This window comes from Tetrao urogallus (genome assembly GCF_951394365.1).
Source record: "Tetrao urogallus genome assembly, chromosome: 5".
NCBI classification, from domain to species: Eukaryota; Metazoa; Chordata; class Aves; order Galliformes; family Phasianidae; genus Tetrao; species Tetrao urogallus.
Window position 1 is genome coordinate 1,399,954 of NC_136818.1, and position 12,389 is coordinate 1,412,342.

General features: G+C 55.2%; 1 protein-coding gene across 1 annotated transcript; it reads left to right on the forward strand.

Annotated features, from left to right (window-relative positions):
• Nucleotides 1-2,087: 2,087 nt before the first annotated feature.
• SLC35D1 (solute carrier family 35 member D1) lies at nt 2,088-7,889 on the forward strand (the record flags this gene model as incomplete). The annotated part of the gene is made up of 12 exons (XM_079535357.1): nt 2,088-2,290; nt 2,403-2,436; nt 2,514-2,600; nt 2,703-2,770; nt 2,882-2,953; nt 3,427-3,495; nt 3,922-4,024; nt 4,399-4,491; nt 6,335-6,402; nt 6,661-6,739; nt 7,240-7,322; nt 7,781-7,889. The coding sequence occupies 12 exons, from the start codon at nt 2,088-2,090 to the stop codon at nt 7,887-7,889; spliced, it is 1,068 nt and encodes a 355-aa protein (XP_079391483.1).
• Between the last annotated feature and the right edge of the window lie 4,500 nt (nt 7,890-12,389).

Here is a 12,389-nt window from a genome sequence, read left to right on the forward strand (position 1 = left end):
GCTGGAAAACCCAGGGGAAGCAGAGCAAGGGCTGCTGGTGCCGCCCTCCCTGTTTGCCCCAGTTTATCCCCTCCACCCCCACCCCGTCAGCGGAAGGGTTAACCTCAGTGACAGTGTTAACCTCTTTAGATGCTGCAACCACAGGAAATACCGCACAGCTCGGCTCACCCTGCAGCACAAGTAAAGGTCATGGAAGATCGTTTACCAGGCAGGGCAGCCCTCTCATCGGGGCTCTGGTGGATCTGTGCCATGGTGCTGGGAGGTGAAGGGCAGTGGTGGGCAAAGCTCTGCCCTGCTGCAGTGCCAAACAAGAGGCTGCAATGCCTTTGGACATGGAGCGAGCTCACGGGGCTGCAGAGGGAATCTGGGCTTGTTACTGATGTGTTTCATGCAATATGGAAGGAAAAAGTACTTGTATCATCCAGTGACATTTTCAGGGGCTCTTGCCTTCCTTTGGAATAAAATCTCACTTCTTTCCCTTCTCCGCACTGACAAACCCAACACTCCGTCCTCCCCTCAGAGCAGCTGCAGCTCTGTGTTCTCCCACCCCTCTGCCCTTCCCTCTGGGGCTTTTCATCTCCTGCTTTATGTGCCCTGTGGCCTGAGTTCTAGAGGTGGAAATAGCCCTGCTGCTGCTGCTGCAGAGGGAGTCCTGATGGCACAGCACAGCACGGCGTGGCACAGCATGGAATCACAGAATGGCCAGGGTTGGAAGTGACCTCAAGGATCATGAATCTCCAATCCCCCAGCCACATGCAGGGTCACCAGCCTCCCCATTCAACGCTAGGAATGCCACAGTATGGTGCAGCACAGCACAGCACTGCATGGCACTGTATGGCACAGCATGGCACTGTATGGCACAGCATGGCACGGCATGGCACAGCATGCCACTGCACGCTTTTCCACCTTGCTGCACATTTCTCCCCATCCTCTTCCCATCCCTGCACCCCATTCTGATGCCTTTGCTCCAGCTTCATTCCCTCCCTCCAGCGCCAGATATTCCAGTCTGAGTGCTGGGCATCACCCAGGCAGAGCCCCCAGATTTGCCCAGGAGGGGAAATACGGAGGGTCCTCGCTGCCATCCCCTCGCCACACATGGGCGATGGCATCTCACAGCCACTTCCTCGCCTGCCCTATTGGGGTGAAATCGGCGGATTTTGTTACTTTTGGTGAACTCAGAGCTGAGAGCCCCGCGGAGCTGGTTGACGTGGTGACACGTGGGTGCGGTGCACGTGGCTGTGCGAGCGGCAACGCGGTGACACGGACAGCTGGTCCCGCTGGTCCCGCTGGCTCTGACCGCAGCCGGCAGCCCCGAGAGCCATAGCCGGCCCTTATCCCTGTGCCACTGACCTAAAATTGGCGGTGGGGCCGGGTGCAGACATCGGGAAGGAGGTACCGGCAAACAGCCGCTTTTGGGGCGGGATTTCCCCGAACGAAGCAGCCGGGGGGTTCGGAGGGGGAGGTGCAGGTACTGCCATGGGCCGGGCACGTTCGCTGTTTTGTCTTTGCACGAAACACCGGCCCGCGTGCTTCGCTGCTCTGCCGTAACCTACTTTTATTTTAATTTCCCTTCCAAGCCGCTTCACTGCGGTTTCCCCCTCCCCTCCCCCCTCGAGTCTCACCGGCAGGCATCGAGTGGGCCCTGAGCCCCGGGGAAACCCCTAGAGCGGGGCTCCCTTTATTTCAGCAGGGAGGAGCAGCACAGGGAGCACTTCCATGCGTGCCAACTTGCGGTGCCACCACCACGCGACGCCCCCCATATCCCGCACTGCAAAGCGCAGACACCCACTCCCCCCAGCAACGCCACCGTGCTTCCAGGCCCCCTCGGCCCCCCGTGCAATGCAGCACCCCGTACCCTCTTGCAGTGCCCCTCGCACCTCCAATCCCAGTGCCCCCCCCGGCAATGCGCGCACCGCCGCCCCAATTCCCGCCCTTCCGGCTCCCACGCTGCCCGCAGGCCCCGTCCATTGCCGCTAGCCCCGCCCACCGACAGTGGCCACGCCCCTTCCCCAAGCCCCGCCACACCGGCAGTAGCCACGCCTCTTCCCGTAGCCCCGCCCACCGGCAGTAGCCACGCCCCCGCAGCCATGTCGTCGCAGTTGGCGCGCAGACGCCCGGCGGTCGGGGCCGAGGGGGGAGCCCCCGCGGGAGCCCCCGCGCGCGGCGATGCGGAGCAGGGCATGGCGGCGCCGGGCCTGTCGCTGTGCCTCAAGCTTCTGGCCGCGGCCTTCTACGGCCTCAGCTCCTTCCTCATCGTCGTCGTCAACAAGAGCGTGCTCACCACCTACGGGTACGGCCTGCGGGACCGCGGAGTTAGGATGGGGGGGGGGGGACGGCGCTCGGGACCCCGCGGGGCTCCGCGCGCTCGCGGCTCCGCGCTGACCGCCGCTCTGTGCCCGCAGGTTCCCGTCCTCGCTGTGCGTGGGGCTGGGCCAGGTGAGTGTGGCGCCCCCTCGCCGCCCCCCCGCCCGCTGCCCCCCCACCCCCCCTCACCGCCCCCCGCTCTCTCGCAGATGCTGGCCACGGTGGCGGTGCTGCGTGCGGGCAAAGCGCTGCGGCTCCTCAAGTTCCCCGACCTCGACCGGCACGTCCCGCGTCGGGTGAGCTGACCGCTGGCCGCGTGCTGTCGCGGGTCGTATCTCGATAGGAAACGTGGGTGCAGCGCTCTGACTCTCGGCTCGCTCTGTTCGTTCCTTTTCCAGACCTTTCCTCTACCTCTCCTGTACTTCGGGAACCAAATCACGGGGCTCTTCAGCACCAAGAAGCTGAAGTAAGGACGTGGGGCGCTGGGGGTGCGGCTGGGTGCCCCCGTGGGGTGATGGGGGTGGGGGGGGATGGAGGGGAGTTCTGGGCGCCTCACCCTGCTGAGCCTTCCCCACAGCCTGCCCATGTTCACCGTGCTGCGGAGGTTCTCCATCCTCTTCACCATGTTTGCCGAAGGACTTCTGCTCAAGTGAGTTTCCTTGGGGCTCTGGGGCTCGAGGGTTGGGATCTGTTTTCTGGGCTGGGGGTCGTGGCTCCGAGCTGGGCTGGAGGAGAGTGTGGGTGAGAGCAGGAGCCTGGCACGGCTGCAGCAATGCAGGGCAGCAACACGTTTCCAGTTCTGCTGCCTGTTCCCAGCGTGCCTACAGGGCTGGCACATGTTGGGGTCCTGCACTCTGCCCCTGCTTGCAGCTTTCACATGGGCTGTGCGCAGTCTGGGGGGTGGGAGGCACGATGCCCATCCTGCTGCTGCATCCCCAAAGGTGCTGAGGCTGGAGAGACCCAGAGCAGCGCCCGCTGTGAACCACTTGCTGCTGTGGGCAGGGTTGCGGAGCTCCCTAAATGCATGCATTGCATCCCCGCTGCTCCCCGCTGCTTTCCTTCCTGCTATGGGGGCTCTGCGTGCCTGTAGCTGACGAGGTGCCCTTGTTCCTCTCCTTTTAGGAAGAAGTTCTCCTGGGGCGTGCAGATGACAGTGTTTGCGATGATCATCGGCGCCTTCGTGGCTGCCAGGTGAGCCTCCCCATTCCCTCACAAGTCGTGACTTTGCTCAGTGCCTGTCGGAGCCCCGGTGCAGCCAGCAGAGCTGCCACACGCTCAGTAAAGTGCAGCATTTGGAGGTCTTGCAGTGTGAAGTCCTATCTGTGCACTCTGAGCCATTCACGGCACGAAGGAGACAGCTGGGGCTCTTTTCTCCTTGCAAGGAGCTGCCAAGCTTCTCCTGGCGCACACATCCATGTGTCCCGGCACAGAGGGTGAGCGGGGACCTTTTCCCCTCCAGACATGCTCTGCAGGAGGAAGGAATGTTTTCCAGACTCCAGTCCCTCTTTGCATGATTAAATTTTCCTGACAGCTCACCGACAAACAGGAGCTGGAATAAATCTCCTAAGCGCTGCGCTCGGCGTGGCTGGGAGCTCTCACTGTGTTTTCCCTCCCCAGCACTGACTTGGCGTTCGACCTGGAAGGATATATTTTTATCCTCATTAATGATGCCTTAACAGCTGCAAACGGTGCCTACGTGAAGCAGAAGCTGGATTCCAAGGTAAATCTGCCCCTCTTTGTGCTGCTCAGTGGCAGCCCGTGGCCTTGTCACCTCTGCTGTGCCCACACTCCCACCCAGTGCCACCCTGTCCCTCATTCAGATGCTGTTGGCTCTCCCCCGGTCCCTGACTGCCGTGTTGGTCCTTGAAGCCTCACTGTGATGCTCTGCTTTTGGGAGGGAGAATGAGGGGCTCATGGGCAGCACGCTGCCTCGCACAGAACCCCTCAGGCAGACCTGGCAGATCACAGAATGGTGTCTGGCTCTGATTCTTGGTCTCCTGGAGCCCCATTCAGCTCCCAGCCCTCAGCGGTGACATGAATGAGGGTTTGTTCCTGCCTGGAGCCTGCTTACACACAGCTGTTTCCTATTTCCAGGAGCTGGGGAAATACGGCCTGCTTTACTACAATGCACTGTTCATGATCCTTCCCACCCTGGTCATTGCCTACTTCACTGGAGATGCGCAGAAGGTAGGAGCCCTGCCCCAAAAGCACACTCGGTAGTGACGAAGCATTATCTGGAGGAGCATGTTACTGCTCTAATGCACTTCTCTGCAGCTCAGCCTTCTTGCATAGAGCAGCAAGTGCTCCAAATGTGAAACCGTGGAGTAGCTCCCTCTCCCCAACCTGCACACAGTGCCACGTGGCAGCACGGAGGGCTTTGGGGCCACGCTTTGGGGTAGAGAGGGGAAACTGCCCAGTAGAAAGTAACTGCAATGCTTGGCTTGAAATGCACAGATGTGCTGCATTTTGGGCATTTTTGTAATGCTGGAGGAATGGGGAAGTGTGAGAGCAATAAGTGAAACCAAGTATTACTTAAAACAAAGAAGTTGAGTGTTACTAGTCTAAATGGGTTTCTGCAAACATCGGTCGCTGCAGCAGAGCACACCTTGGGTTGCTTTGGGGCAGTGCTGTTGCCCCTGCGTGGTTTGCTCTGCTGCAGCCCTGCATGCCCATGCTGTTGTGTTACTCCTGCCCTAATTATTGTCTGGTTCCACTTGGGGGGGGCTTAATGGCTCCTCATCAGGAGCTCATTGCCACGGGGCTGAGCCTCAGTGCCAGCCACTAAGCTAACAGTTAGCGTGGAGCGCTGAGTGGGGCTGTGGCTCGGGATAAAGCACTTCTTTATGGACAGAGGCACTGTGCAGCCTCTGTTCAGCTGCACAGAATCTCCTCTTACTGCTTTTTTTTCCCCTCCCTGAATAAACTTCTTTTCCCCGGCTGTGCTCCTGGCGCCGGGCTCACAAAGCCACGCTGTTGGGGACCGTGCAGCCATGCACGCTGCAGCTGGGCTGTGGAGGTGCTCGGGGCTGCTGGGTGCCTGTACAGCTTCCTGCTGCATGTGGAGATGGGCTGCAGGCCTTCAGCAGGAGCAGCGTTAGGGCTTTCTGCCCTGAGGAGAGGAGAAATGTGCGTGCTGACAGCTGTGAGCAGCTTTATGCTGTGCTGCGGGTGGTAATTAAGAAATCTCAGCAGCCACAAGGATTAAAAACAAAGCCTGCAGGGCGGAGGCAGCCCCTGAAGTGGGCAAAGCCCCTGTGGAGCATGGGAGGAGGTAGAGTGCAGCAGGGCCAAGCTGGGGACAAGGCACTGCATGCTGTCACAGGGCACTGCATTGCTTAGGGGACATGATCACTCCATCCCTTTGTAGGGGCTGCTTTCAGCCCTGCTGTGAAGGGAAGGCTTCTGCCTTCATCTCCAAATCTTGGCGTGGCTGAGCCTGGAGGCATCTCTGTCTCCAAGCTGGGCCCCCAGAGCTGTGCCCAGTCTCTTACCCAGGTCAGGTAGGGGATCCCTAAGGAGGTGACCCTACAGCCTCAGATCCCTGTGCCCCCACCGCACCCCGGTGCTGAGGCTGCTCTTCCCTGGGTGAGGGCTCTGTACTTCTTGAACAGCACCAGGCTCCTGCCAGCCCGCCCAGCACGCCCACACCTCCCCACTGCTGCTGCAATCCCTCTGCTGCTGTAGCTGGCTTGCTCTCCCCTGGCCCCAGCGTCCAGCAAGTGATGGAGGGCACCCATCTGTGCCAAGTGGTGCTGGGCCTTGCTGCAGGCTCTGGCCCAGCAGTGGGGGCTGTGCACATTGCAGACCCCTCTGTGAGCTGTTCCTTGTAGCTTTTGGAGTGCTGCAGGGAGAGCTGGGTGGGTCGGCTGGGGTGAAGGAGGGAGATGATGCATTACTGAGCATCCCACTACACTTGTGTTAACTCTGCATGAGCTCACATCCAGCGGGATGAGGGCTGCTGTGCTCTGTAAGCCCGTGTCAGGTTTGGCTCTTGTCTTGCTGCTGTGTTCTGAGCCTCTATTTCTTGCAGGCAATGGAGTACCAGGGCTGGGCAGACATGCTGTTCATTGTGCAGTTCACCCTATCCTGCGTGATGGGGTAAGGCTGTGGGGCTGGAAGAACGATGGGGCTGTAGGGGGGGCACCTCCATCCCTCCAATACTGCCTTCTGGGGGTCTGGGTCGTTCTGGGTTGGGAAGAGGACTCTCTAATCCCGCTGTCTTTCAGCAGCACCGGTCCTATGGTAGATGAACGTTGTTCCTGTGGTGGATGGGAGTGATTGGGTGTGGGTTGGGGTGAGGGCTGGGAGCTGAGTGCAGTGCATCCCGGGGTCTGACCGCAGACATTCTTCCCGCAGGTTTATTTTGATGTACTCTACAGTTCTTTGCACTCAGTATAATTCTGCTCTTACAACTACAATAGTTGGCTGCATTAAGGTAAGCGGCGGTTCCGCTCTCGGGGCGAGCGTTGCAGTAATTAGTGCAGCAATTATTGCTCGTCGCACGCATTAAGCAGCCGCTGGTGCGTGGGCTGGCAGAGTGCTGGGGCTGTGCCCAGCGGCGCTGTGCTTTCCAACGCCACGTGGCTGCTGCCCTGAGAGCGTTTGGCTGGGAGGCTGAGCTTCCTCCAGTATCATCCCGTGGGATTCCCTGCTCTGTGCTGCTCCTGTGTGTTATTCTGGGTTTTCTGCCCTGTGTGAGCTGCCCAGCCGCAGGGCTGGCCCTGCAAGCAGGGGTCTGCAGCCCTGCCACCCCTATGAGCACCTGGGGCTGCTCAGAATCCAGGCCCCCATGAAGCTGTGTCTCCCAGAGGCTCTCAATTGGCCTCCTGTAATCCAGGGTTACCAGCATTTGCGTATTTCAGACTTCCCTGCGCTGCTTTAAGAACTGCAGTGCGTGGTCGCCGTGTGAAAACTCACATTCTTGTTTCTTTGCAGAATATTTTAATAACCTATATTGGGATGTTTTTTGGAGGAGACTATATTTTTACATGGATGAACTTCATTGGTCTAAATATCAGGTAAGGACATGGAGATTTTAAACTGGAAAAGGGTCGGTGTAGACTGGATATTAGGAAGAAATTCTTTTCTGTGGGGTGGCGAGATGGAACAGGCTGCTCAGGGAGGCTGTGGATGCCCCATCCCTGGAGGTGTTAAAGGCCAGGCTGGTTGGGGCTGTGAGCAGTCTGGTCTAGAGCCTATAGCAGGGGTTGGAACTAAATGATCTCAAAGGTCCCTTCCAACCCAAACTATTTCATGATTCTTGTGTCTTCTTGGGCTGTGCTGGGCAGGAGGAACAGCTGGGTGCAGCTTTTGGAGAAGTCTTTCTGCCCTGGGGTGTTTCTGTGCTGGGGAACATCCCCTGTGCCTCCTTTCCTGCAGCAGGGTGAGGAAGCATGCCCTGCAGCAGCTCAGGAGTGCACTTGGGGTTGAGTTAAACAAATCCCCACCCCCGACACATGTTGTGGCTGTTTTGCAGTATTGCAGGAAGCCTGGTGTATTCCTACATCACCTTCACAGAGGAGCAGCTCAGCAAGCAGGCTGAGGTGGGCAGCAAGATGGATATAAAGGGCAAAAGCTCCGTGTGAGCACGGATTTGAGCTGCTGAACGCGCGCTCTGCTGAGCCCAGCGCTGGCAGAGCAGAGAGGAGTTGGAGTGTCTGCTGCCTAGTGATGGTGATGGCCTTTGATTTGCACAATCCAGATTGCTGCCTTCAAAAAATTATGGGAAAGGTGAATGACTGCACACGTAAGCATTAATCTGATTAAGTCTGATTGACTGTGAGGGATTCCTGGCTGTTAAATGACACCGAGGCTTGGCTCGTGTCGGTGGTGCAAGGGATTGAACTGCAGGGAACTCCGGGGCACCTGGGAGTTGTACAGCACAGAGGTGGTGGCTGTGCCAGTCCTGCAGGCTGGCTGTGCTCCTGGGGCAGAGGTTGGTGTCCCCAGTGCTGGCTGTCACCACGTGCTGCTGCAGGCTGTTGTCTTTGCTTTAACAGAACAGGGTTTTAATGCACTGAACAGCGGGGGCTGACTTCTCAAGTTGTCTTACATAGCACTTCTTTCTAGGTCTCTCCTTTAACTGTCTTTTGTTGTTTTTGTTTTTGTTTTTTAAACGAAACTTCTTTACAATTTTTGGAAGAGAAGAATTTAGTAGAGCCACGTGAGGTTTTTTGTACACCTTGCTTTGTTTCTGGAAGAGACGTGAGCGGCGTTAAAGCAGCCGTGTGCTTCACAGCACCTCCTCTCTGGGGCTGCGTGCAGCTGCACAAAACCTGGCCGTGCTGCTGGCACGTGTGCTGCCCTGCTGTCCCCTGGCTGGGACAGGATAACAGCAGCTCCGGAGCAGAGCCCTGCTGTGGCTGAAGGCTCAGGCTTTGCAGCACAGCGGGGCTTTGCTCTCAGGAGGGTGATGAGGACGCAGCTCTGGGCAGATCTGAGCGCTGGGACGGATCCTCAGTCCCTGCAAGTCACCGTCCTCCACCTGCGTTTGTAACGTTGCTGTGCTGAGGCATTTGCAGTCAGGATGTCTATTGTGGTGAGAGCTTTTCTTGTTTATTGTCGAATCTACTGGTTAGATTTCTTGTCCAAACAGTTGAAATATTTTTTAAAAGCTTATTTTGTTTGTAAATGTGCACACTTGGGTGCCAGGTCCGGATGGAATTGCATACACTGGGAAAGCAGAGTTCCTACCACAGTATTTTCTATGCTATTAATCTACTAAAATGTTTTTGTATACAGAATCTATTTACAAAATGAGCAATTTAGTGATTAAAAGATGACCTTATTTGAATGTACGGCGGGCTGCCTAGGTCAGTAATAGGGGGAGAAATAAAAGGATTTAATGTGCCTCAGTATTTTTGTACTGGCTTCCAATAAAGCAATGAACGTCCTCCTGCCTCGTGTGTGCTTTGGGGCTGTGCAGGCTTCCACCCAGCAGGAGAGCTGGAGAGAGCTGGAGCACCTCTGTGGAGAGAGGTTGAGGGAACTGGGCTTGTTTAGTTGAGGGAAGGGAAGGTGGGGACCTCGTTGTGGCCTTGCAGTGCTTGAAGGGAGCGGATAAACAGGAGGGGGAACGGCTGTTTGTGAGGGTGGATGGTGATGGGACAAGGGGGAATGGTTTAAACTGAGACAAGGGAGGTTTAGGTTGGATATGAGGAGGAAGTTTTTCAGCCAGAGGATGGTGAGGCACTGGCACAGGCTGCCCAAGGAGGCTGTGGATGCCCCATCCCTGCAGGCATTCAAGGCCAGGCTGGATGTGGCTCTGGGCAGCCTGGGCTGCTGGTTGGCGACCTGCACACAGCAGGGGGTTGGAACTGATGAGCGTTGTGCTCCTTTGCAACCCAGGCCATGCTGTGGTTCTGTGCTAGGTCATGTCCCACGTGCTGCAGGAAGGCTCTGCCCATCACTGGGCCCCAGCTCTGATGGCACCGCGCAGGAATTGGGGATGCACACAGTATGTTTACAAAAATATTTTAATAAGCTTTGTCAGAATTGCAGACAGGGAACAGGGTTAAGACGAGGGGGAGAACTAACAGTGCAAAATTACTATGTGTGACAGAATGTATAAAAACTAACAGTGAAGTCTGCGTGGCTGTGTCCTTTGTGACACCGCTGCCGCCCTCCAGGCGCCCCACGGAGCTCCTTCAAGTGTGAGTGGCTGCAGCTCAGGCTGCATGGAGCCCCGACTTGCATGGCTGTGATCTGTGCTCTGTCCCATGCAGCTTGGAATCGAGTTCAACACCTTCTGGGCTCCACTTGTACTGAATGCTTTCTAAATAAAACCGGTCGCTAAATGTCTAGAATTAATTTAAATAGCCTTAGTAGTGCAATGACTTATCGAGTGACAGTGGCTGCAGGTTGAAGGACGTGAACAAGTATTGCATATAAAACACCAGCATGAACAGAACGCAAATTATAATTAAATATTCTTAAAGTCTAGCTGAGCATTACGTACTTATTGATTATGGAATGTCTCTTCTATTATCACCAGAAAAATAAAGGAAAAACAAAGCAACAGTCCTGAAAATATACACGGTGCTGTATTTCACACACAAGCCTGAGACAATTTACGTACTTATAAACTTACTTATAAACTTTCCTATAAATTTTTGGAAGCATTTCCAAGTCGCGAACAAAAATGCGTAACCATAAACTAGAAAACAGGGCTGGAGGAGGAAAGATGAGTCTGCAGCCACCCCCGAAGCCCATCTCCACGGGAAGGCTGCGACGCTTTGGGTTTCTGTTACTGGAAGAGATTGCCAAACCGACAGCAACCTCTTTGGAAGCCCAGCCCTGCTGTGGGATGTGCAGGAACCACCTGTGTGCCCCCCACAGCTGCTGCCCAATGCCAGGTGGGTGCTGCTCCACAGCACAGCAGCTCACAGCGCTGCGCTTCCCCGTGCTGGCAGAGCTGGGCTGCACCCAGAGCTGCAGCTCCTCCCCCGGCACGCAGTCTGAGTGCCCGTGGCTGAGGAGCACAGCCCTGTGCAGCTGCTTTTCCAACCCTAGGGCCGCACGTTTAAAGCTGATATTGTGAAGCCTCATAAACTTACAAATAGGTTTAGTGAAAACAAGTGCAGGAGGAGGCGAGATTATGAACGATGCAAACACTTTTTCCTATTTTTAACACGGCAGGGTGTGTAGCTGCAGCTTAGAAACAAACAAACCAAACCGTGAGGTTTTCGTTCCTTTGTTTTAAGAGAAACAAACACTGCTATTAAGGATGTTTCTGTGCCACGGCTGTAACCCTACATCAGCAACCTTAAGCTGGGGCCGGTAGGAAGGTGAGCAGCGCCACGTGGAGTGACAGAGCTCTGTGCCACTTCCCTCCCTCAGCAGGTGGTGCTACACACCGTATGTGCACAATCACACGTGGCAGCGCTGCTCCCTGTGAACCATGCATCCCCGCGGGGTCCCAGCGCTCGAGGCATCGCCTCCCCCCTCGCCTGTGACACGAGGTGACAATCTCACAGCTGAGCTCGGCGAGCACGGCGTGGCAAACTGCAGCGTGGGGCTGACACGGGATTGCTCCGAGCTCAAAGTAAAAAGGGGACATGCAGGAGGAAAGCAAAAGAACTCTGTGCCTCACAAATCCTTCGCATGGCTGTCACAAAACAAGGATGTTTGAAATCAAATGACTCGGAACCGTTCTCGATGTTTGTGACTTACTGCTTTAGAGAAGACAGCACCACCCTGGTGCCTGAGAAGCATCTTTTTGTTTTTCTAGGTCAGTTGGTTTGGTTTGGCTTCTTTTTTTTTTTTGTGGTTGTTTTTTTTTTTCTTTTTCTTAGAAAAGACTTCAGCAAAATAAAACGAAGCTGACATCAGACTCAGGATATCAATTCTCTCATAAAAGTTTACCAACTGTACAAGCTAAGAAAATTATACAAGCTTTTGTTTTAAGAAAGGACAGTTTGATCAAGACGTTAAGTACTGTAAAAATCTTTCAAAGGCTACAAAGGAATCTGGAAAAATACAGAACGTATTTCTTTAGCCCAGATAAGAATATGGAAAGACATCATTGATGTCAACAATTTTACATAGACAAACCTGACCTGGTTTATTTACCTTTTAAAACTTCTATATATAAAAATAGTTGTGCTCGTAACTTTCAGGATTCATGCGGGTTCCTCACCAGCCAGGTGACACGTGCTGCTCTGCTAGGAGTCTCTGTGCCCACTCTGTGCACGGCTCGGGATTTGGGATTCGTTTTTAACTTCCCCCAACGATCAGAAATTGTAACCAGCCCCTGCTCTGTTCACCTGTGCAATGCTCACATCAACTTACACCCAATTTCCTGCTGGCTGGAAGCATTTTTACAGAAAATCACTGATTTGTTGCTCAAATGCTCCTAAGTGCCTCCGTGTTCCCAGAGCTGCAGCTGGCACCTCAGGAACAGAATATTCTGCTGCTGCCTTTCAGCACTGACACAACCAAAGAAGCAGATCTGCGGAGCTGACCAGAAGCTATTAGAAAAATCTCAGCAGTGTTTTATGGAACTGGATTCTGCAAGGTAACCCATCAACCCTGAAAATTCTAGACACCCAAGATTTACTCCAAGGAATAAAATCTGCTCCTATTAT